Source organism: Natator depressus, chromosome 3 (genome assembly GCF_965152275.1).
Source record: "Natator depressus isolate rNatDep1 chromosome 3, rNatDep2.hap1, whole genome shotgun sequence".
Classification (NCBI taxonomy): Eukaryota; Metazoa; Chordata; order Testudines; family Cheloniidae; genus Natator; species Natator depressus.
The window spans coordinates 134300548-134322385 of NC_134236.1; the positions used below are offsets into that span (position 1 = coordinate 134300548).

At 40.1% G+C, this 21838-nt stretch overlaps 2 protein-coding genes across 8 annotated transcripts in view; one reads left to right on the forward strand and one right to left on the reverse strand.

Moving 5' to 3' along the window:
* Nucleotides 1-16736, forward strand: part of TBCE (tubulin folding cofactor E) — a 53899-nt gene extending 37163 nt beyond the window's left edge. For 3 of the 5 annotated variants that reach the window (XM_074948876.1, XM_074948877.1, XM_074948878.1), the window contains exons 10-17: nucleotides 134-198; nucleotides 279-343; nucleotides 7749-7901; nucleotides 8663-8816; nucleotides 10685-10753; nucleotides 11999-12058; nucleotides 13702-13793; nucleotides 14036-16183. In XM_074948876.1, the coding sequence (XP_074804977.1) occupies nucleotides 134-198; nucleotides 279-343; nucleotides 7749-7901; nucleotides 8663-8816; nucleotides 10685-10753; nucleotides 11999-12058; nucleotides 13702-13793; nucleotides 14036-14128 (751 nt within the window). In that variant the 3' untranslated portion in view covers nucleotides 14129-16183. Of the gene's footprint in view, nucleotides 1-133; nucleotides 199-278; nucleotides 344-7748; nucleotides 7902-8662; nucleotides 8817-10684; nucleotides 10754-11998; nucleotides 12059-13701; nucleotides 13825-14035; nucleotides 16184-16205 lie in introns of those variants that run through there. The other 2 variants (XM_074948880.1, XM_074948879.1) reach the window with 2 other exon arrangements.
* The window catches only part of B3GALNT2 (beta-1,3-N-acetylgalactosaminyltransferase 2), a 65697-nt gene that overhangs the window by 8450 nt on the left and 35409 nt on the right, over nucleotides 1-21838 (reverse strand). Inside the window, exons 10-12 of one of the 3 annotated variants that reach the window (XM_074948881.1) lie at nucleotides 16830-16989; nucleotides 16277-16333; nucleotides 14120-15429 (exon numbers count right to left, since the gene is read on the reverse strand). In XM_074948881.1, the coding sequence (XP_074804982.1) occupies nucleotides 15295-15429; nucleotides 16277-16333; nucleotides 16830-16989 (352 nt within the window). In that variant the 3' untranslated portion in view covers nucleotides 14120-15294. Of the gene's footprint in view, nucleotides 1-14119; nucleotides 15430-16276; nucleotides 16334-16829; nucleotides 16990-21838 lie in introns of those variants that run through there. The other 2 variants (XM_074948883.1, XM_074948885.1) reach the window with 2 other exon arrangements.

The window sequence follows — 21838 nt, forward strand, 5'->3', positions numbered from 1 at the left end:
GTGAAGTTGGTAACAATGTTCTTTAAATCACAAGGTTTGCTGTCAAAAAGTTAACATGGGTTGTATCACATAAAAACTTTAGTATTTTTACTAAAATCTTTTTAACAGACATACGTTAACTTCTAAATTTCAGATTAGAACAACTAATTCTTTCAAACACTGGAATTTCTTCTATACACTTTCCTGATGTTGGATTTGGTAAGTAAAGTAAGCACTGTATTATATTTCTATATTTAGATCTTCACTGATGTCTTTTAAATTTATTCTCCTTTTCCTAGGATGCAAGACTAAAATGTTTCCGTTATTACAACGTCTTGCAGTAGATGACAATAAAATATTGCAAGTAAGAAAGATTTTTGGTGACTTTCACATTTCTTTAATTTTTTGTTTAACAAGAATTTGTAAAATTGCTTTTTCATTTTCTCTGATTATGTATTATGTAATGGGAAAAAGCCTATGTCAAATTCTTTGATCAACATCTAGCTTTAGTTAGATTTTTAAAAAGCTTTTCAAAACTCAGCTTTACCAGAGAGGATTTGTTTGTTTATTTATTTATTTATTAAATACATTGCAGAGAACTCTGTTTCTGGCCTTTAGCCATTCCCATGCAATGAATGGAACCCAAACACCTCAGCACTCTTCTAGTGCTTGAGTACCTGAAAGTTAAATTGATAGACCTATAGAGTTTCACTGTTTTGTGCTTCAGTGAATTGCAAAAAGTAAACAAACAAATGATGAAAAATTTTATATTGGATTTGAAAATGGTTTTTCAGTGTTAATAGTCCACGACGGTGATATTAGAAATAGATATAACTGGTGAAGGGAAAAACAGAATTTTATCTAGACAATGTCCCGTCTGTGCTCTGGAAGAAAACATAAAATCATCACAGATAAAGTTTGCAGATGACCCAAAATTGGGGAAATGGTAAATAACGAAGAGGACAGGTCACTGATTTGAGCGGTCTGGATTGCTTGGTAAACTGGGTACAAGCAAATAATATGTGTTTTAATACAGCTAAATGTAAATGTGTACATCTAGGAACAAAGGATGTAGGCTATACTTACATGATGGGGGGCTCTATCCTGGGAAGTAGTGACTTTGAAAAAGATTAGGGGTCATGGTGGATAATCAGCTGAATATATAAGCTCCCAAAAGAGCTAAAGGGATGCTTGGATGCACAAACGGGACTTTTGATTATGAGTAGAGAAGTTATTTTACTTCTGTTTGGCACTGGTGCAACTACTGCTGCTATACTGTGTCCAGTTCTGGTGCCTACAATTCAAGTAGGATGTTGAGGAATTGGAGGGGGCTCAGGAACAGCCATGAGAATGATTAAAGGATTAAAAACTATGCCTGTGATAGACTCAAAGAGCTGAATCTAAGTAGCTTAACAAAGGGAAGGTTAAGGGGTGACATGATTAGTCTATAAGAATTGACATGGGGAACAAATATTTAATAATGGACTCTTCAGTCTAGCAGAGAAACATATAACACAAGCCAATGGCTGGAAGTTGAAGCTAGACTAATTTAGACTGAAAGTAAGGTGTACATTTTTTTTACTGAGGGTAATTAGCCATTGGAACAATTTACTAAGGGTCATGGTGGATTCTCCATCACTGACCATTTTAAAATCAAGATTGGATTTTTTTTCTAAAAGATCTGCTCTAGGAATTATTTTGAGGAAGTTCTGTGTTATACAGATGGTCGGATGAGATGATTGCAATGGTCCCTTCTGTCCTTGGAATCTATGACTTGTCTAGTATAGTGTATGTCTTTCCCACGGTGTCTGACTTGTCATATGGGAGGACTGTGAGATGGATGAATTTACCATTTCTGCAGAATAGCTCTGTGATACTGTCCATTTGTTTGAAGTACGAGTCTGAATCATGATTCTCCCAGTTAGTAGTACCACATACTATTACTCAGTCATTGAACAATTTCAATTTGAAGCTGGGACAAGAAGTTAAAAGCAGGTAAGGACTGCGGTTCTAAAATCTTAGAGACTTGCACAGTTTAGTGTGGGAAGAATTGTGGCTTTAGCATTAATAACAGTGTTTTGGTGATGTGGTTTTGTTTTTTACTCTTTTCTCCATTCCAAGCAATGGTGTCATGTGGCTAGCAATGTTTACTCTTTTATTCTTCCTCCAGTGATGATGTATTTCAGGCCGAGGACAAAGGCCTTCGTCAGATGTTGTCTAGCCTCTTGATACAGGCTGCTGTTTTCTGCCAGTTTTCTTGCTCTGGCAGTTAGAGGGGCACCAGAAAGTTAAGCCCAACTGGTTTCTAAATTGCTTGTCCTATGCAATACTATTTTCTCCTTCCAAGTTACCTAAATGCAGTCAAATAAGAAACTTGTCATTACTCAGAGAGCAAAAGTCTCATGAGTTGCCATGACTGGGCAACAAAATGGCAGATGAAATTCAGTGTTGATAAATACAAAGTAGTGCACATTGGGGGGAAAAAATCCCAACTGTACATATAAAATGATGGGGTCTAAATTAGCTGTTACCCCTCAAGAAAGATTTTGGAGTAATTGTGGATAGTTGTCTGAAAACATCCATTCAGTGTGCAGCGGCAGTCAAAAAAGCAAACAGAATGTTGGGAATCATTAGGAAAGGGATAGATAATAAGACAGAAAATATCATAATGCTTCTATATAAATGCATGGTATGCCCACATCTTGAATACTGCATGCAAATTTGGTTGCCCCATCTCAAAAAAGATACATTGGAATTGGAAAAGGTACAGAAAAGGAAAACAAAAATGATTAGGTGTATAAGAACAGCTTCCGTATGATGAGAGATTAATAAGATTGGGACTTTTCAGCTTGGGAAAGAGACGACTACGGGGGGATATGATAGAGGTCTATAAAATCATGACTGGTGTGGAGGAAGTAAATAAGGAAATGTTATTTACTCCTTCTCACAACACAAGAACTAGGGGTCACCGAATGAAATTAATAGGCAGCAGGTTTAAAACAAAAGGTAGTATTTCTTCACACAATGCACAGTCAACCTGTGGAACTCATTGTCAGAGGATGTTGCGAAGGCCAAGACTCTAACAGGGCTCAAAAAAGAATTAGATAAGTTCATGGAGGATAGGTCCATCAATGGCTATTAACCAGGATGGGTAGGGATGCAAAACCATGCTCTGAAGCGTCCCTAGACTCTTTGGGCCAGATGCTGGGAATGGGCGACAGGGGATGGATCACTTGATGATTACCTGTTCTGTTCATTCCCTCTGGGGCACCTGCTGTTGGCCATTGTTGGAACACAGGATACTGGGCTAGATGGACCATTACTCTGACCATTCTTAAGTTCTTATTCATGGTTTTCTCCATTGCTTTTAAGTGAAACATTATTCTTGTGCTACCAGCTTATCACATTTCTTATTTGACGAAGGAAATTGCATTATCATTGCTTTTGTGAAAGGCACGTGTACAAACCACTTATTTTATATTATACGTATACTCTCCCGAAAAAAGGATATGAAGGGACTAGGGCTGTCAAGCAATTAAAAATATTAATCTCACGATTAAACAATAATAGAATACCATTTAAATATTCTTGGATGTTTTCTACATTTTCAAATATGTTGTTTTCAGTTACAACACAGAATACAAAGTGTACAGAGATCACTTTATATTTATTTTTTTATTACAAATATTTGCACTGTAAAAAACAAAATAGTATTTTTCAATTCACCTAATACAAGTACTATAGTACAATCTCTTTATCATGAAAGTTGAACTTAAAATTGCAGAATTATGTACAAAAAACACCTGCATTCAAAAACAAAACAATCTAAAACTTTAGAGCTTAAAAGTCTGCTCAGTCCTACGTCTTGTTCAGCCAATCACGCAGACAAACAAGTTTGTTTATCTTTGCAGGAGATAATGCTGCCCGCTTCTTGTTTACAATGTCACCTGAAAGTGAGAACAGGTGTTCAGATGGCTCTGTTGTAGCTCGTGTTGCAAGATATTTAATTGCCAGATGCGCTAAAGATTCATATGTCCCTTCATTCGTCAACCACCATTCCAGAGGACGTGTCCATGCTGATGACGGGTTCGGCTCAATAACGATCCAAAGCAGTGCACACAAAAACACATGTTCATTTTCATCATCTGAGTCTGAAGCCACCAGCAGAAGGTTGGTTTTCTTTTTTGGTTTTTCGGGTTCTGTAATTTCTACATCGGAGTGTTGCTCTTTTAAGACTTTTATGAAAGCATGCTCCACGCCTCGTCCCTCTCAGATTTTGGACGGCACTTCAGATTCTTAAACCGTGGGTCGAGTGCTGTAGCTATCTTTAGAAATCTCACATTGGTACCTTCTTTGAGTTTTGTCAAATCTGCAGTAAAAGTGTTCTGAAAATGAACAACGTGCTGGGTCATCATACGAGACTGCTATAATATGAAATATATGGCAGAATGTGGGTAAAACAGAGCAGGAGACATTCAATTCTCCCCCAAGGAGTTCAGTCACAGATTTAATTAACACATTTTTTTAACTAGTGTCATCGACATGGAAGCATGTCCTCTGGAATGGTGGCCGAAGCATGAAGGGGCATATGAATTTTGAGTATATCTGGCACGTAAATACCTTGCAGTGCCGGCTATAAAAGTGCCACGCAAACACCTGTTCTCACTTTCAGATGTCATTGTAAATAAGAAGCGGGCAGCATTATCTCCCGTACATGTAAACAAACTTGTTTGTCTTAGCAATTGACTGAACAAGAAGTAGGACTGAGTGGACTTGTAGGCTCTGAAGTTTTACATTGTTTTGTTTTTGAGTGCATTTATGTAACTCAAAATTCTAAATTTGTAAGATGCTCTTTCACGATAAAGAGATTGCACTACAGTACTTGTATGAGATGAATTGAAAAATACTATTTCTTTTATCATTTTTTTACAGTGCAAATATTTGTAGTAAAAGTGAACACTGTACATTTTGCATTCTGTGTTGTAATTGTTGTAAACCCATACATTTGAATATGTAGAAAAACACCCAAAATATTTAAATTTCAATTGGTATTCTATTGTTAACAGTGTAATTAAAACGGCAATTAATCGAGATTAATTTTTTTAATCGCAGTTGATTTTTTTGAGTTAATCGCGTGAGATAACTGCGATTAATCAACAACCCTAGAAGGGACCCATGCTGAAAGGTGCTTTATGTCCTCCTCTCCTGTTCACTTAACCATGATTGATTAATAATGAGTTACAATTATTATTATGGTAGTGCCTATAGGCCAGCCAGGAGTGTTCAGACTGTGCAGGCAGAGGCCCTGCCCTGCCCTGCCCTGCAGAGCTTATCTGCTAATTAGACCAGACTGACACAGGGTGGGGGAAGCAGAGTGAACAATGTGATGGTGGCAAACGGCAAGTTAGTTTCATGATTTTTGGGGGGTGGTGGTGGTTTATTTAGGATGGATTTAGCTAAATGGAAAGAAAAGGGAAGGGGGCGAGGGGATGGGGAAAGGGAGTAGAGAGTGAGAGGGGTGGGGTGGGTGTGGAGTGAAGCTAAGATGAAGAGACTGAGGGAGAGGGAATGTTTGAGCAAACAGCTAGTGAGCAGAGAAAGTTTCAACTGTAGGAAATTCTTGGAATGCCTAGAGGTCCCTGCTTTGGTTGTTTCTTCCTCAACTGGCTGGAGTCTTTGGCTGGCTCCTCTCTGCAGTTTTCCCCTGAGGTCAGATGTGAGGGGCACCACCTGGGTCCTAGTGCCCCCATAATGTGGTAGGGGCATCGTCTCTTTAGTGGAAGTAGAGGATGTTCAGCACTTTTCAGGGTTGGGCTTTGAGGTTGTTGTTCCAGTTTACTCAAAGGTTAATTGGGAACTGGACCACGTGACCTTTGATAGCAAGGCTTACAGGATACCAAAAGGAAGTGTTGTATCCTGAGAGGTGTGTTTCTTTGATTTGAATTATTCTTTTAAGGATTACAATGTTGTTGTATTGTGGTTAAAATGATTCATTAAGCTAAACCAATGACAAAATATGATCACGCTTGATGTGCAGTTCCTTGAGCATTAAGTTGGATAGGAATCAGGTGACTGCTAGGGAATATAGATGCACTGCTACTGTTTGGGTGCCCTTTTAAATTATTGGGAAAGCTTGTATTTTCTATATAGATATATTAACTTAACTGTAGTTAGAAATTGGCAAAATCATTGCTCACTAAATGTACATGTTGAGAATGAATTGGATCTCTTGTCTGATAAATTAAAATTAAATACAAATGCTCATGGTCCAGAAGTGGCATTATAATACAATAGATGCTTGTTTGCAGCAACACCTTGTAAGAGCAACCGCCACGTACAAGCACCATTTCCCCAAGGAACACTTTCACTACTATGAATTGTCGACACTCCCCATAACAGCAACAGCTGCTTGGGAGTAACAAAGCAAAAGGGCACTGATATAGTGCTACTAATGAACGCCTACTGTAATTATCTTTAGGTCACAGCTACATTGCTCTTTCCAATCCCTCTCCATGGTTTGAGAGCTTGGAAATGTTAAGTTCAAATGAACCCTATCACTTTTCATCATACCCATGACATAATCTGCCTTCATCTCAAATTCTCTTATTCACTTACCTAGCTTCTTTAAACTCAGTCATCAAGAGGCCAAAACTGCTGAACTATCTCTAATTCCTGAACTCCACTTTCCTATCCCTTCTTAATTTATACATTATGCACATGCACGCTGTACCTGCTCATCCTTCCTAGACCTTTATTTTTTCTCATCAATTCATCATCCATGACCATGTTACAAACTTTCTCTTTTCAGTTGACCTTTCATATCTTGATCCTGATCATCTGTCTCTAACCTGCTCTGTTAGAGTATGTCTACATGGCAGTTAGACACCGCAGCTGGCCTGTGCCAGCTGACTCGGGCTCATGGGGCTGCTTAATTGTGGTGCAGATGTTTGGGCCCAGCTGCAGCCTGAGCTCTGGGACCATCCCACCTCACAGGCTCCTAGAACTCGGGCTGCAGCCCGAGACCGAACGTCTGCACTGCAGTTAAACAGCCCTGCAGCCCAAGCCCCAGGAGCCTGAGTCAGCTGACATGCGCCAGCCCTAGATTTCTAATTGCAGTGTAGACATAGCCTAGGCCCCTGCTGTACCTTCTCCAGCATGATTCCCTGCAATTCTAGTCTCTCTTCACCATCTAACCCTGCACAGAACATTGCTACCTCTTGCATCACGTGATCCCCCAGTATAATATTAAATTAATGGGTTTCTATAGCCAGTCATGCTCTGAATGCATTGGCAAGGAGGCACTTCAAAATTAAAATGGACAGAAAGCCCTCAAAATAATTGAACTGTGCCATGGAAAGCAATGTCACATCTAGGCCAAGCTTACACCTCAATTCCAGGAATCTCTACATACAATGAACAGAAAGCCTTTCTGGAATGCTGATGTTCTAATATGCATCAATAATTTACACCCACTGAACACTCCCTGCATGTCCTATTTGCTTTTCCACCGGTTTATCTTTCAGTTCCTTCAAAGGTGTCTTTCATTTTTATAAGCTAAGTGAAGTAAGATGAAAGTGGCATTCAGTAAAGTAGGTTGTGTTGAAATTCAAACAAAAAAAAAAGATTAGGGTCGGCTAACAGAAGAGAAGTGTCACTGATGATGGCCATTGTGTGGGTAGAGTCTGTCAGGACTGTGTGCTGTTTTGTTCAGACATTTTTCTTTTTTTAAAAAAATCCAGTTTTGCAATTCTTTCCCCTTTTCACTCCAGTGGTCGTTTATCAATGAGCTTGATAAACTACAATGTTTGCAGTCACTGCACTGTCAGAATAACCCTTTGATGGGCACAGAGAAGAACCCAGAGACAGTGAGACAGCTTATCATTGCCAAAATAGGCCAATTAAAGGTTCTGAACAAATCTGAGGTATGTGGTGGTTTTTTTTTTCTCTCAACTAATCACAAACAACGTTCTGGAAAAAGTGTCACTGTAAAAGCATTTGGAAAGTGGGAGGGTGTCTGGAGTTTCTTCCTTTGTCTTAATGAATGCATGTGTATCGCTGGAAATCTTCACTTTGAAAATGGACAGAGTCAGGAAACCCTGGATTCTGTTCCTGGCTTTGCCATTAACTCATTGTAACCTTGGGCAAGACACTTAGGTATTTTTGAAAAATTTACCTTAAGTCCTATAGATGTCAGAAATGGATCTTTCACCCCCAACATAGGACTTAAATAGGTTTAATAAAACCATTTAAAGTAGATTGCCATTTTTCTTTCCCCCTTTTCAGGTCAGAAATTATAACATATGTACACATTACAACCTCAGTGTTGTCCTTTTCAAAATACAGTATCATTGTATTAATTGATGCTGGGAGATCTTGAAAATAAAAAGAGAACTTTCAAAACCCCATGACTTGTTCCATATTTAAGAAATCATTTAGCTCTGAGCTTTCATGCCTCATGATATTGTTTTCAGACTGTACTCTGAGCGCACTGATGACATTGACTAAACTGAGTCTGAATCAGTTGTGGAAGTTGAGATTTTTCCAGACTCTTTGCAGTTTTATAAGGTGCTGAACATACAAGTAACTAATATCTAGCAATCTTGTCTTTTGAAGGACCCTGAACTTGGGTTTTTTGGAAATGTAGCTTAGTGACACAGTAAGTGTTTTGTACTTGTCAATTTAGATTTTTCCTGATGAAAGAAAGGGAGCAGAGCTTGACTATCGCAAAATGTTTGGCAATGACTGGATAACGGCTGGTGGAAATCAGAATCCAGACAAAGACAGACCAAATGAGGAATTTCTTGCTGCTCATCCTAGGTACCAGTTACTCTGCCTTAGTAAGTACAATGGAGGTGAAATGAAAATTTCCTTGCTTTGGTATTATGTATGTTCTGATGTTTTCAGTGTACAGGGGTGGCAGAGATCTTTTAATTATTTGTTCTTCTGTTCTGGGGGCCCCCTTTATTTTTTCAACTTACCATATTTGAAGAGAAAGGAAGAAAACAAATCAAGGTCAAGCAATATAAGGACCTTTCTGCCCACATGCTCCTACTGGTTTGGAAAAGGCCAGTGTGCAGGACAGTAAACGGTCCTGTAGTCATTATCCCAATCTCCAGCGTTACTACTTCTAATTAGTTCCAAAACGGCCCTCTGACACTGCCACTCTGCTCCTTTCCCTTTAAGTTTACAGTTTTTTCAGGACAGAAATATCCTTAAGTTGTCATACTCACTGCCATGCTGCAGGTCTTGATTTCCACTGCAAAACAGTCCTGTACTGTCTGCGCAGTGAGGCAAACTGACTTTAAGGAGCTATTTACAGCCCACCTGCCTACCAGGACCTTCTGGTTGATTTCTAAGGGGTCTCCCCGTAAGAACATGAGAGGGGCCATACTGGAGCAGACCAATGGTCCATCTAGCACAGTGGCCAATGCCAGGTGCTTCAGAGGGAATGAATGGAAAGGGCAATCATCAAGTGATCCATTCTCTGTGGACCATTTTCAGCTTCTGGCAAACAGACTAGGGACACTCGGAGCATAAGGTTGCATCCCTGTCCTTCTTAATGACTGTTAGTAACTGTTTCCAGAAATTTCAGCCAAAGGAGCACTCCACCAGGCTGGAGATATGATCCTATGCCCTGGCAGCTCCTCCAACAATCTGTAGGTTAAGTGATTTGAATTTCTTGTAAGACAAGGAGATTCTGTAGAGTTAATCAAATAGCTCCTTGTGTATGTTGTCTTCTGATTTCTTGCATATCCAACCAAATTCTATTCCTCCATTTCCCATTAAGTAAGTAGCTCCTTGTTCCATTTTCCTTCAGTATCTATAGTGGCAGTGTCTATATACTGTCCCTGATTATATCCCACTACAGTAAAGAGACAGATGTAGGAGAGGCTGCCTTCCCAATCAGTCAGTTTTTCAGTTCGCAAAGGGCTTGTGGAGTCCAGTTCCTCAGACTGAACTTTGAATTACATTACTCTAGTGATTGAACTGTCTAGCTGTTAAATTGTGACCCTTACGTTTGTGCTGCAGTTCCTTGGCCCTGCTTTACAACTACCTTCTTGCTTGGTTTTCTTTAATTAGTCCATAACATTGTTCAGATATATGCTATTACAAATACACAAAGCAGAGAAGCATGCTGGCCACAGCTACACACAGACTGTGTTTGTTCCCGGGTTGCTCTCACTGCTCCTAAGAAATGGATGTGAGCTGGAAAAGTGTTCTGGGTTCTGACAAACATGAATACTTCAGGCATCCTATTTTGCCTTTTAAATGCCCAGTATCCAAGTTGCTGTTCCATGCTAAACAATCTTCTCAATAAGCCTCTGTTTTTTAAAAAGGTTATTATTGAAAATAAGTGAAATTATTCTCAGTATTATTATGTTTACAGGAGTTGAGATCTGCTAATTGATGTTTTTAGCTCACAGCACTGCTGGAGCCCAGCTACTGAGCTCCTTGACTCTGGAAAGCAGGACTGCTTAGCTTCTATGGAAGAATAACAGTGAGAGGCAGTAGAGTTTCATGGTCATTGCATGATCTGGATACCATGTTGTCCCACAGATGATTACTGGGAAGTTTTCCTATGTGATGACTTAAACCAGAGAAAGATATTTCAGCTAAAATTCTACACAACTTTCTTTTGTTTTTTTCCTTCTGTTTCCCGCCAATCTAGTTTGTTAATTCCATTTTTGTGTGTTTTTTTTAACAGAATATGGTGCTCCTGAAGAAGGTGAATTGAAACGACAACAGCCTTTCATTCTGAAAAATCAGCTGCTAAGTAAGAGGCCAGAAATTAATAAAATTATATATCTTGCATTTAAAATACTCTCCCTGGAGTAGTAAGGAAGAGGTGCTTTAAGTACCTTTGAAGCCAATTTGTACACCAAAAAAGAACAGTAAAGGGCACAAAAATTGCCTTCCACTTCATCTTGAAGTTGAATACACTTCCCAGAAATAAACTGATAGTAAAGGTTTTAGGGATGTATTTCCAGCTTTATTAGCATGGCATGTGTCAGGATCTCCCTTGTAAAGGTTCCTCGGACAGCCTTAATTCTGGTCCCATGTAGCTGCTTCGCAGACAGTACAACTGTGACTTATCTGGATGTATTACTTTTTGAGACATCGGTGAATTTTTGACAGTATGATCCCTGCAGACTTTCAGGATATAGCAGGGAGGAAGTATTATAACCATGGTATGCTTTAAGGATTGGTAGGGTAGACTGGGCTACTTTGATCCCTCATGTCCCTTTATCCTCCATATGCATGCCAGAAAACACTATGATCCATGGGGGGAGGAATAGCTCAGTGGTTTGAACATCGGCCTGCTAAACCAATGAGTTGTGAGTTCAATCCTTGAGGGGGCTATTTAGGGATCTGGACCAAAAATTGGGGATTGGACTAGATGACCTCCTGAGGTCCCTTCCAACCCTGATATTCTATGATTCTAAGGTCTGTGAGAGCTAGTAGTTACAGCCTGCCTTGGGCTATGGAGCTAAGATCCAAGAGTCAGAATCCAGTCAGATTAATATCTTCAGAGACTCAGCCTTACAGGTGAATGTAATTATCCTTGCCTTTCCAACCAGAGCATTTTTAAATTTTGAGGTAGGGAGGCAGGGTCCAGCCATGATTGATTTAGCCAGTCTAATGGGAAACAAAAGCTTTCATTCTGCTGACTTGAACGGAAGTCCTAAATCATGGGTACTTCTGTCAATCACATTTAAAAACCTTAGTATGTGGAAGGGCATTTATATATATAAATTTATTTTTAAAATGCTGCCTAATATTCAACAACCTCCCTTTTTAGAACATTTGATCCACCCTAACTGGCATATTCACTGTTTGTGTTTTGCAGTTCACTTACTAAGTTGGAATTCCCTGCAGGATTTATGCAAATTGTATTCACACTTAAAGAAACAGAAATTAGATCCACTGGTATCAGGCATTAAAGTTCATATAATGAAATTGTGCTCAAACTTCAGTTACACTTCTCATTGTGACTGACTTTGTCTAATTTTTTTTAAAGCTTTGACAATTAAATGTCCAGACAAACCTGATCAGAAACCCATAGAGAAGAAACTACCAGGTAAGAACAGGAATGTTAATTGTTTGTTTCAATGCCTCAGCAGTTCCTTTGTGGTCTCTCCCCCTCCCCCTTTTTTAAAATGCTCCCTTTCCTGAAGAAATCTGGAGGCAGCTGCTTCAGAATGCAAGAATGCTGCTGAGAGGAGGCAAAGACCAACTTCTTCTCTTTACTGGGGCTAGTTTTTGGTGGAGGAGTTGCTAGCAGGATATGCAACCTTTCACCTCAAGGTTAGTAATGACAGTCATTACCATATGATGGCTGTTCAGTAATGTGGAAAACAAGCTATAGTCAGTCCAGTTCCTAGCAGATGCTTCTACATCACAAGACTTAAGTTGGCACTGAGTGGCCAATGATGAATTGGCATGAGCATGATTCAGTTTGTATACCTCTGTCAGGGGAAACCTGTATGATTTACCAACCCCTCTGCATTTGATAAATAATTTCATAACTAACCTTAAACTTATAAAAAGTACTTGTGGAAGTACAACTAATATTTGGTTGCCCTCAGACTTGTTCGTAAGTAAATGTGATTGATGGAAAGGTATTTATATATAGTCTCCCAGAAGTGGAACAAAAAATTGAATCTTATGCTTTGTGTAGTGATAGCATTGTAGCCCAAATTAGTTTCTGTGCTGTTTGGGGGGGCTCTCTGAGCATGATATTGTAAATGCACAAAAAATATTCATCTTCAGTATAGGCGACATGCTCCAAATTGTGGAGCTGAAATTTTGCTAAGTTTATGGCTTGGACATCAACTGTGTGTTCCTTGCCTGTTTAGAATAGTCAGGGAAGACTAAGGCAGGAATTTAATCTAATGAAAGGAGATTCTCTAGAAACTGACATACAGCAATGACTATTATAAGTAGACCTTATATTCAGTTATGTCTAAACTAGAACGTTCTCCTGCCTCTTTACATCATCAGCTCTACGTTAAACTGACCTAGCTAAACCTCAAGGGAAGAACTGCTGTTAAATATTTAGACAGATACTAAATGTCTGAATTTGTTCTATGAGGAAAGACTTATTCAGTTTTTATTCTAAAATAAAAAACATTTATTATCACAAGTTGCATAAAATCAGATACAACTTTTACAAAAATGTTTGATAGAAAAATAGTTTTCTACATACATTGTGTGATATTACAGAAATAACTCACTATTGCTGTGTCTTCAGATAAAGCTTCAAAGAATGAAAAAAAATAATTCAATAACTCTGTACCCGACACACATAATGGGAAATCTCTCTTGTACAAACTGAACTTACTCAAAGTTCCATTATAAAAATATCGCCTTGGCACTATGTTATGAACCAATCCATAACACTACTAGCAGTTTGGTTGGAACTAATTAAATCCTGAAACACACATTGATTTCTTTGTGCTTCGAAAGTTGAGACACCTGGTGCCAAAGAAATCACACCAAAATCTGAGTGGTAGGTATGAAAACTATACTAAAGATCACTTAGACATGAAAGGAAAAATAAATCATGAAGCTATGTTGGATGAAAATATTTTTAGGTTGTAGCATGTTACTTATCAGTCTAGTCTACCTAAGTTGATGAAGTTAGAATTGATTCAGAAATAAAACCATATTTGGCTGCAAGGATGTAAGTACATACTCAGGTTGCTTGCTTTTTCTTGACAGATTCTATGACTATTCAGAAGGTCAAAGGCTTGCTGTATCGTCTACTTAAAATTCCTGGTTCAGAACTGAAATTGTCCTATGAAAGTTCTAAAGTAAGTAACATAAGTTGTATTTAAAAGGTCAACATTGCATTCTAAAATACTATAGAATGAAACAGATTTCACTTAAAGGCCAGCAAAGGCCCTAAAAGTCAGATTCTCACTGACTGCCATGGCCTGATCCATCTCCTTTGGACCTGAAAGATGGCCGGGGAAAAAATTACCAAAAGACTTGCCTAAGTGTGTACATTTTAAAAGAGCCTCATCGAAGTCTGAATTTTTTTTTCTTCTTCTAGATGGAAGGCAAAGAAATTGAACTAGAAAATGACCTAAAGCCCTTGCAGTTTTACTCTATAGAAAATGGAGACTCTATGTTAGTACGGTGGTAACTTTTTTTAAAATGCAACTTCAGAAGAGGAGCCCACAGGCTACCCCAGGAGAGCATCTGCAATTTGTGCCACTCTTCTTGTACATATTTAGTGTGGATTTCATAAACTGGGACAGAGGGCTATTTGAAATGATGCTTCTAACTCCTGCATGTATATTTTCAATTAAAAAAAAATTGGTGCATAATTGCAGGGGTTCTTTTAAATTCCCAGATTAAATGGAAGATTAGCATGAGGTCTTGTGCGGCAAATTTCTATAGAAGAATCACTTTTACAAATGTCACATGAGATTTTAGATTACAAGGACAACTGCTGTTGCACTAGAAAAGGGCACTTAAACTCTGCTTTAAATGAGAGAGAAAATAACTTTAAGCTTTGTTTTTTCCCCTGAAGGAATACTTTATGTAACACCACTCTCTAGAGAGAGGTACCTAGAATGGGGTGTGGAAAGTTTAGATCCATATTCTGATCTTGTTGCTATATCCTATTTACACATCTATAGGGGAAAAAAGATCACAATTAAGCTGCTGAATTGGAGGATTTATTCAAAATAACTTGTCAGCATATTGTGGAGCTATGCAGTTTAATGGATATTCTCTGTATGTTGCTCAAACTTTTTACTTTATCTAGATAGTCACTGAGTTATCAGAAAGATGCAAATTCCTTTGAATCTGGTTATATCATTTGCTGTAGTTCAAGATTTGGTATAAGCAAAGTTTAATACTTGCATCATAATCTCATCCAAATCACTAGGAAGTATACACAACCTCAATATAAATCCTAAAAGCTAACTATCCCCACCCTACATGAGCAAGTACCATTTACCCCCCCCCCCCAGTTTGCAGATTACATTAATCCAGTAAATAGATGTGCTGGCATGGAACCTTGCACCTGCCGACTCTCATGGATACCAGTGGTTCTGCACCTATCATCATGCTAATAGAGCTTTATGTGCACATTAATTACCAATAGTCCTTTAAGATAATTTCCTTTTTTATATAAAGTCAAACTTTTGGTTTTTGTCAAATTAACACCTCACCTATAGAAAAATGCTTCTCTGGACAGGATCACTCAATTTTTATCAAAATGGATGGGCAAATATTAATTACATTATAGGTGAAATTTCCACTATTAAACACCACCTTAGCAGTCCTGATTGTGTATCTCTATCATCTTTCCTCACATCTACAAGGATCTCCACATAATTCCTTCACTTTCCAGAGCTCTGTTAGTTCTTGTGGAGAATACTGAGGGGAAGACAGCATTCCCTTTTCACATGTCTTCTCACACAACCAGAGGCTGTCCTGTTTAAAAAGACAATGATTTCAGTGGGCTTTTTTGGAAGGGGACAGTACTTTACGTTCACTAAATCTCACACACACGCACTATCAGAAATCAGTATTTCATGGTGTGGGACACTTGTTAATAATATGCCAGTAATTAACAGAATGTAGACAGAGGCAGTGTGTATATAAATAAAACTCTGCAAGGCTCTTATGCTAATCTGAGAACAGACACAATAAGGTCAAGTATCAGACAGCTTACAGATGCATCAGGGCATCAGCCAGCCCCTGACTGATAGGTGCTAGAAATTTTCCTGTGGATCAAATAATGGTCTCCGTGGGGATGGGTGTGCTTACATTTTGGTCTGATCTGGTCAGGCAATTCCTATATTCTTACATATTACCACTGAGTGTCTGGTTAACCAGTCAGCCTTGAGTAGAAACTCTTGCACAAACTATTGTTAATAGGAGTGCTGATGGAAACTGGAAAGACAAGTTCCCCAAACAATGTATTCGTATAACCCCTCCACCTGAGGTTAGTTTGATATGTGCAAGATAGCAGAAACTGAAAAGTTATTTAATTAGAAAAAAGTCACCCAGTAATAATCTGTTAAAGATTTTATCCTGTATGCACCAAGAAAAAGTTATTTTTTAATTAACTGGGAGAAGGTGTGATGGAAATGTTTGTATATTGAACTGCTCGTATGGATTTAAAAACCCATTTGAAACTCTTGTTCATGCATTAAAATAGCTACTGCAGGAATGCCTTCCATGATGAGGAAAATTGTATTTTCCAGGGGCTGCCCAACTTGGATTAAGAGCCATGCTGCTGTACCAGGAAAAACAGAATTTCTGCAGATTTGCTCACCTGATATCGCTTAGGCCCTATAGCTGCCATCCAAATGCCCATACTCACATCTTCACCCTGTAGATGCATTTCAAAAACAAACATTAGCCTTGGTGCATTTCCAACTAATTATTTCCCAACTATGAAATTCTGAACCAAAGTCTGTTGTACACCATGTATGTGCAGTTACCATTAACTGAACAAGTAAAATATTAGCTTTATTTATATTATTTCTTAAATGTAGTTTTTTCTAAACATCTCTTAAAAATATCTCCCACTCCTCCCAACATCCCTGAGGAAGCTGTGTGTTAAAATGGTGGATTTTACAGGTTAGGAAACTAAGGCAAATATAGTCACAGTGACTTCCAACACCACAGGGGGAGCCAATGCAAAAGTAGGATTAGAACTCTGGAGCTCCTAATCACAAATCTCACATCTCTCTCAACATAAAAATCTACTAATTAGCCAGAGCTAACAAATCTAATTCCAGAATCAAAGGTGTGGTGTGAGAAAAGGGTAGGGGGAGTGGGAGACCTTAAGGTTTTCTGGGGTTTTTAGCATGGGGCTTAAGTACCTGGTATGTCTTGAGTCTTTCAGAGTTGCTTGCCAACCACTGAACAATGTCTTTGGAGATAACATAACCAGACCCACAGGCAAAGGCGGGGTATGCTGGACTGGGATACTCCAGTTCTTGCCACTTCCCTGTCCGATCAACTGCCCAATTTAGTCTGAAACTTAAGAGCAAAATAATCATGCAAACTGCTTTTGAAGAAGATATTTATAAAAAGCTCCAATAATCCATGCAATTTAGTCAATACAACTGAAGCAAACTAAGTAATGAATTCTCAGAAAAAGTGTAGAAAACTTTTCATTGAGTTATGATTCAGACAGTCCTATTTCAGTCTCTAAGGTGCCACGAGTACTCCTTTTCTTCCTGTTAAGAGTATCATTGAAACATTTAATTTCAAAGAGGCAATTATGCCACGTTAATGTCCTCTAAGAAGATTTGTAAACACACCAACAGAGAAAAGCATTGCTAGCTCTAGGGTGCATCTGCACTGGTACCAGCTTCAGTGAACGAAGCACAAATGTATTGACAAGAGACGTGTTAAACACACACCACAGTTCCCTACCTGTCAAAATCCCTACCCTGTACTTTTTTTTTTTTTAAACTTATGACAAATACAACAGGTACATCCAGAAGGCATGCAGTTACAGTGATGATAAACATACTGGTCCACTGAGACCAAATAAATGCCCTCCTAAAAAATAGCAATCAAGGGGGGAAAGGCAGCAAAAGGCATATCTGTTATCCTTCAAACATGGCTAATTTTGCAGAAACCAAAACAATAATTTGGGATCCTGGACATAACAGAAATCACCTTTCTTCATGTGAGCCAACACAGTGTTCAACTCAAGCTGTCAGGGCACGAGACCTGGGTTTCTAATCTCAAATGCACCACTGATTTGCTGTTTGACCCTTGACAAGTCATGTAACTGCTCCATGCCTCAGTTTCCCCATCTGTAAAATGGTGCTTACAAGGCAGATATTCGCTGCAGGCCACACCCATTTAGTGCTTTTAGCAAAACAAGCAACAGGCTTTATCCACCAAGGTTTCTTTCTCCAGACAGGCCAGATTTGTCCCCAGCAGGCTGCTGGTAAAATCCTAACAAACATACAAACTGAAGTCTAAGTTTAAAAATAGTAAAATAACCCCTTCCCCATGTTCACTTCCTTGTTCCTGATTCTGTCTTCAGCCCTTCCCTCGAAGATCAGTTGAAGGGGAAGGGGGAAAAAAGGAGAGCTTTCCTGATCTCTAAGGGTATGTCTACACAGCACTGTCAGCCGACACTGGCCTGTGTCAGCTGACTGAGCCTTGGGCTGAAAAGTTGCAGTGAAGATGTTCAGGCCCAAGGACCCTCCCCCCCGGTGGGGACCAGGGTGAGGTCCCGAACATCTACACTGCAATCTTACAGCCCGCAAGCCCAGGCCAGCTGCAGGTGTTGAATTGCTGCACAGACATACCCTAAGGGCTAGACTGTGTGGATGGTGCAGCTCTGGTGGAGGCAGGCTAGCCACCCAAGCCGCAACACCCTCACAGCTACATTGGGTGAGCAGAGTGAGCATGAGCCCATCTATCCAGGCTGGTTTCAGAGTAACAGCCGTGTTAGTCTGTATTCGCAAAAAGAAAAGGAGTACTTGTGGCACCTTAGCGACTAACCAATTTATTTGAGCATGAGCTTTCGTGAGCTACACCTCACTTCATCAGATGCATAGTGTGGAAACTGCAGAAGACATTATATACACAGAGACCATGAAACAATACCTCCTCCCACCCCACTCTCCTGCTGGTAATAGCTTATCTAAAGTGATCATCAAGTTGGGCCATTTCCAGCACAAATCCAGGTTTTCTCACCCTCCGCCCGCCCCCCCCCCCCCCAAACTCACTCTCCTGCTGGTAATAGCCCATCCAAAGTGACCACTCTCTTCACAATGTGTATGATAATCAAGGTGGGCCATTTCCTGCACAAATCCAGGTTCTCTCACTCCCTCACCCCCCTCCAAAAACCACACACACAGACTCACTCTCCTGCTGGTAATAGCTTATCCAAAGTGACCACTCTCCCTACAATGTGCATGACAATCAAGGTGGGCCATTTTTAGCATAAATCCAAGTTTAACCAGAACGTCGGGGGGGGGGGGGGGGGAGAGGCGGGTAGGAAAAAACAAGGGGAAATAGGCTACCTTGCATAATGACTTAGCCACTCCCAGTCTCTATTTAAGCCTAAATTAATAGTATCCAATTTGCAAATGAATTCCAATTCAGCAGTTTCTCGCTGGAGTCTGGATTTGAAGTTTTTTTGTTGTAAGATAGCAACCTTCATGTCTGTGATTGCGTGACCAGAGAGATTGAAGTGTTCTCCAACTGGTTTATGAATGTTATAATTCTTGACATCTGATTTGTGTCCATTTATTCTTTTACGTAGAGACTGTCCAGTTTGACCAATGTACATGGCAGAGGGGCATTGCTGGCACATGATGGCATATATCACATTGGTGGATGTGCAGGTGAACGAGCCTCTGATAGTGTGGCTGATGTTGTTAGGCCCTGTGATGGTGTTCTCTGAATAGATATGTGGGCACAGTTGGCAACGGGCTTTGTTGCAAGGATAGGTTCCTGGGTTAGTGGTTCTGTTGTGTGGTATGTGGTTGTTGGTGAGTATTTGCTTCAGGTTGGGGGGCTGTCTGTAGGCAAGGACTGGCCTGTCTCCCAAGATTTGTGAGAGTGTTGGGTCATCCTTCAGGATAGGTTGTAGATCCTTAATAATGCGTTGGAGGGGTTTTAGTTGGGGGCTGAAGGCGACGGCTAGTGGCGTTCTGTTATTTTCTTTGTTAGGCCTGTCCTGTAGTAGGTGACTTCTGGGAACTCTTCTGGCTCTATCAATCTGTTTCTTCACTTCCGCAGGTGGGTATTGTAGTTGTAAGAATGCTTGATAGAGATCTTGTAGGTGTTTGTCTCTGTCTGAGGGGTTGGAGCAAATGCGGTTGTATCGCAGAGCTTGGCTGTAGACGATGGATCGTGTGGTGTGGTCAGGGTGAAAGCTGGAGGCATGTAGGTAGGAATAGCGGTCAGTAGGTTTCCGGTATAGGGTGGTGTTTATGTGACCATTGTTTATTAGCACTGTAGTGTCCAGGAAGTGGATCTCTTGTGTGGACTGGACCAGGCTGAGGTTGATGGTGGGATGGAAATTGTTGAAATCATGGGGGAATTCCTCAAGGGCTTCTTTTCCATGGGTCCAGATGATGAAGATGTCATCAATATAGCGCAAGTAGAGTAGGGGCGTTAGGGGACGAGAGCTGAGGAAGCGTTGTTCTAAGTCAGCCATAAAAATGTTGGCATACCGTGGGGCCATGCGGGTACCCATAGCAGTGCCGCTGATCTGAAGGTATACATTGTCCCCAAATGTAAAATAGTTATGGGTAAGGACAAAGTCACAAAGTTCAGCCACCAGGTTAGCCGTGACATTATCGGGGATAGTGTTCTTGATGGCTTGTAGTCCATCTTTGTGTGGAATGTTGGTGTGGAGGGCTTCTACATCCATAGTGGCCAGGATGGTGTTATCAGGAAGATCACCGATGGATTGTAGTTTCCTCAGGAAGTCAGTGGTGTCTCGAAGGTAGCTGGGAGTGCTGGTAGCGTAGGGCCTGAGGAGGGAGTCTACATAGCCAGACAATCCTGCTGTCAGGGTGCCAATGCCTGAGATGATGGGGCGCCCAGGATCTGGGAGGCTTACTCCAAGCTGCTGTGCGACATACTGTAAGAGGCTCCAAACTCCCTTCATACTCTCTCCTATTGTGAGGGAGACTGTTTCTGTTCCCCCCTCCCAGCATACCTTAGGGTGAAGGCCTACTAACCCCATCATCCCCCTGGGCCCAGTTGAGAGGGAAACTTGGATTGAATCACACTTCTAGGCTCTGGTCCCAAGCCCTAGACAGTCAGCTGCCTGTGTTTTTTCAAACCATGAACTTCCACCCTGGGACCATTTCCTCTCACAGGTCTGTCCTTTAAAATACAACCCCTCGAAGGGCTGAATATGGCCCCAGTCTCTTTTCTTCCCTGCTCAGTCTTAAAATACCACAATTCCCTATACATAGGAATAATGGTATTTATCGACCTTCAAACAATGTTTTGAGAAGCACAGTTGAAAAGTGCTATATAAGAACTAAGTATTTTTATGAACAGGTCCTAGATGTAATCACAGCCAGCTGCCATAATTGTGTCAATGTGCCAGGCTTTTACTATTTAGAAACAGGTTCTAACATGGCTTAGGTCAATCAAAAGCTACGTGAGTTTTTATGGCCCAGAGAGCCATTACACACTGGCATGTCAGTTGCAGTGGGGTAGGTGCCTAGTACTGAACAACAGAAGATGAAGATGAAGACTGACATGGATGGGCAGAGGTGAACATGAAACTATCACATTACATGCCCACACAATGGCCAGCTCTAGTCACTGTTAGCCGTCTCTGTTTAACAAGCACTGACATTCACCCAAAAGTACTCAGCTGCAAGTGGTTGAGAACTTTTCTGCTTAGGCTTGTGACCAACAAGCAGGTGATTCTTCATAAATTTTGCTAAGCAAAGCCTTAAGTATATTTAGATGGCATCAAGCCCTGGCAATTAAAGATAGAAGGCAAACATCATGCATTCAGGACTGCAATTTAATTATTTATAAAAAGAAAAGGAGTACTTGTGGCACCTTAGAGACTAACAAATTTATTACAGCATAAGCTTTCACGAGCTACAGCTCACTTCATCGGATGCTGTAGCTCACGAAAGCTTATGCTCTAATAAATTTGTTAGCCTCCAAGGTGCCACAAGTACTCCTTTTCTTTTTATGGATACAGACTAACACAGCTGCTACTCTGACACCTTAATTATTTATGGTTGTTTGCTGTATATCCATCAGAGACAATGGATTCTACCATGAGAAAATCTGAATGCCATGTACCAAATGTAGGGTATAGGCCTCTATAGGGATTAACACAATTATTCTAATTTATTGCTGAAATTTTAGGTTA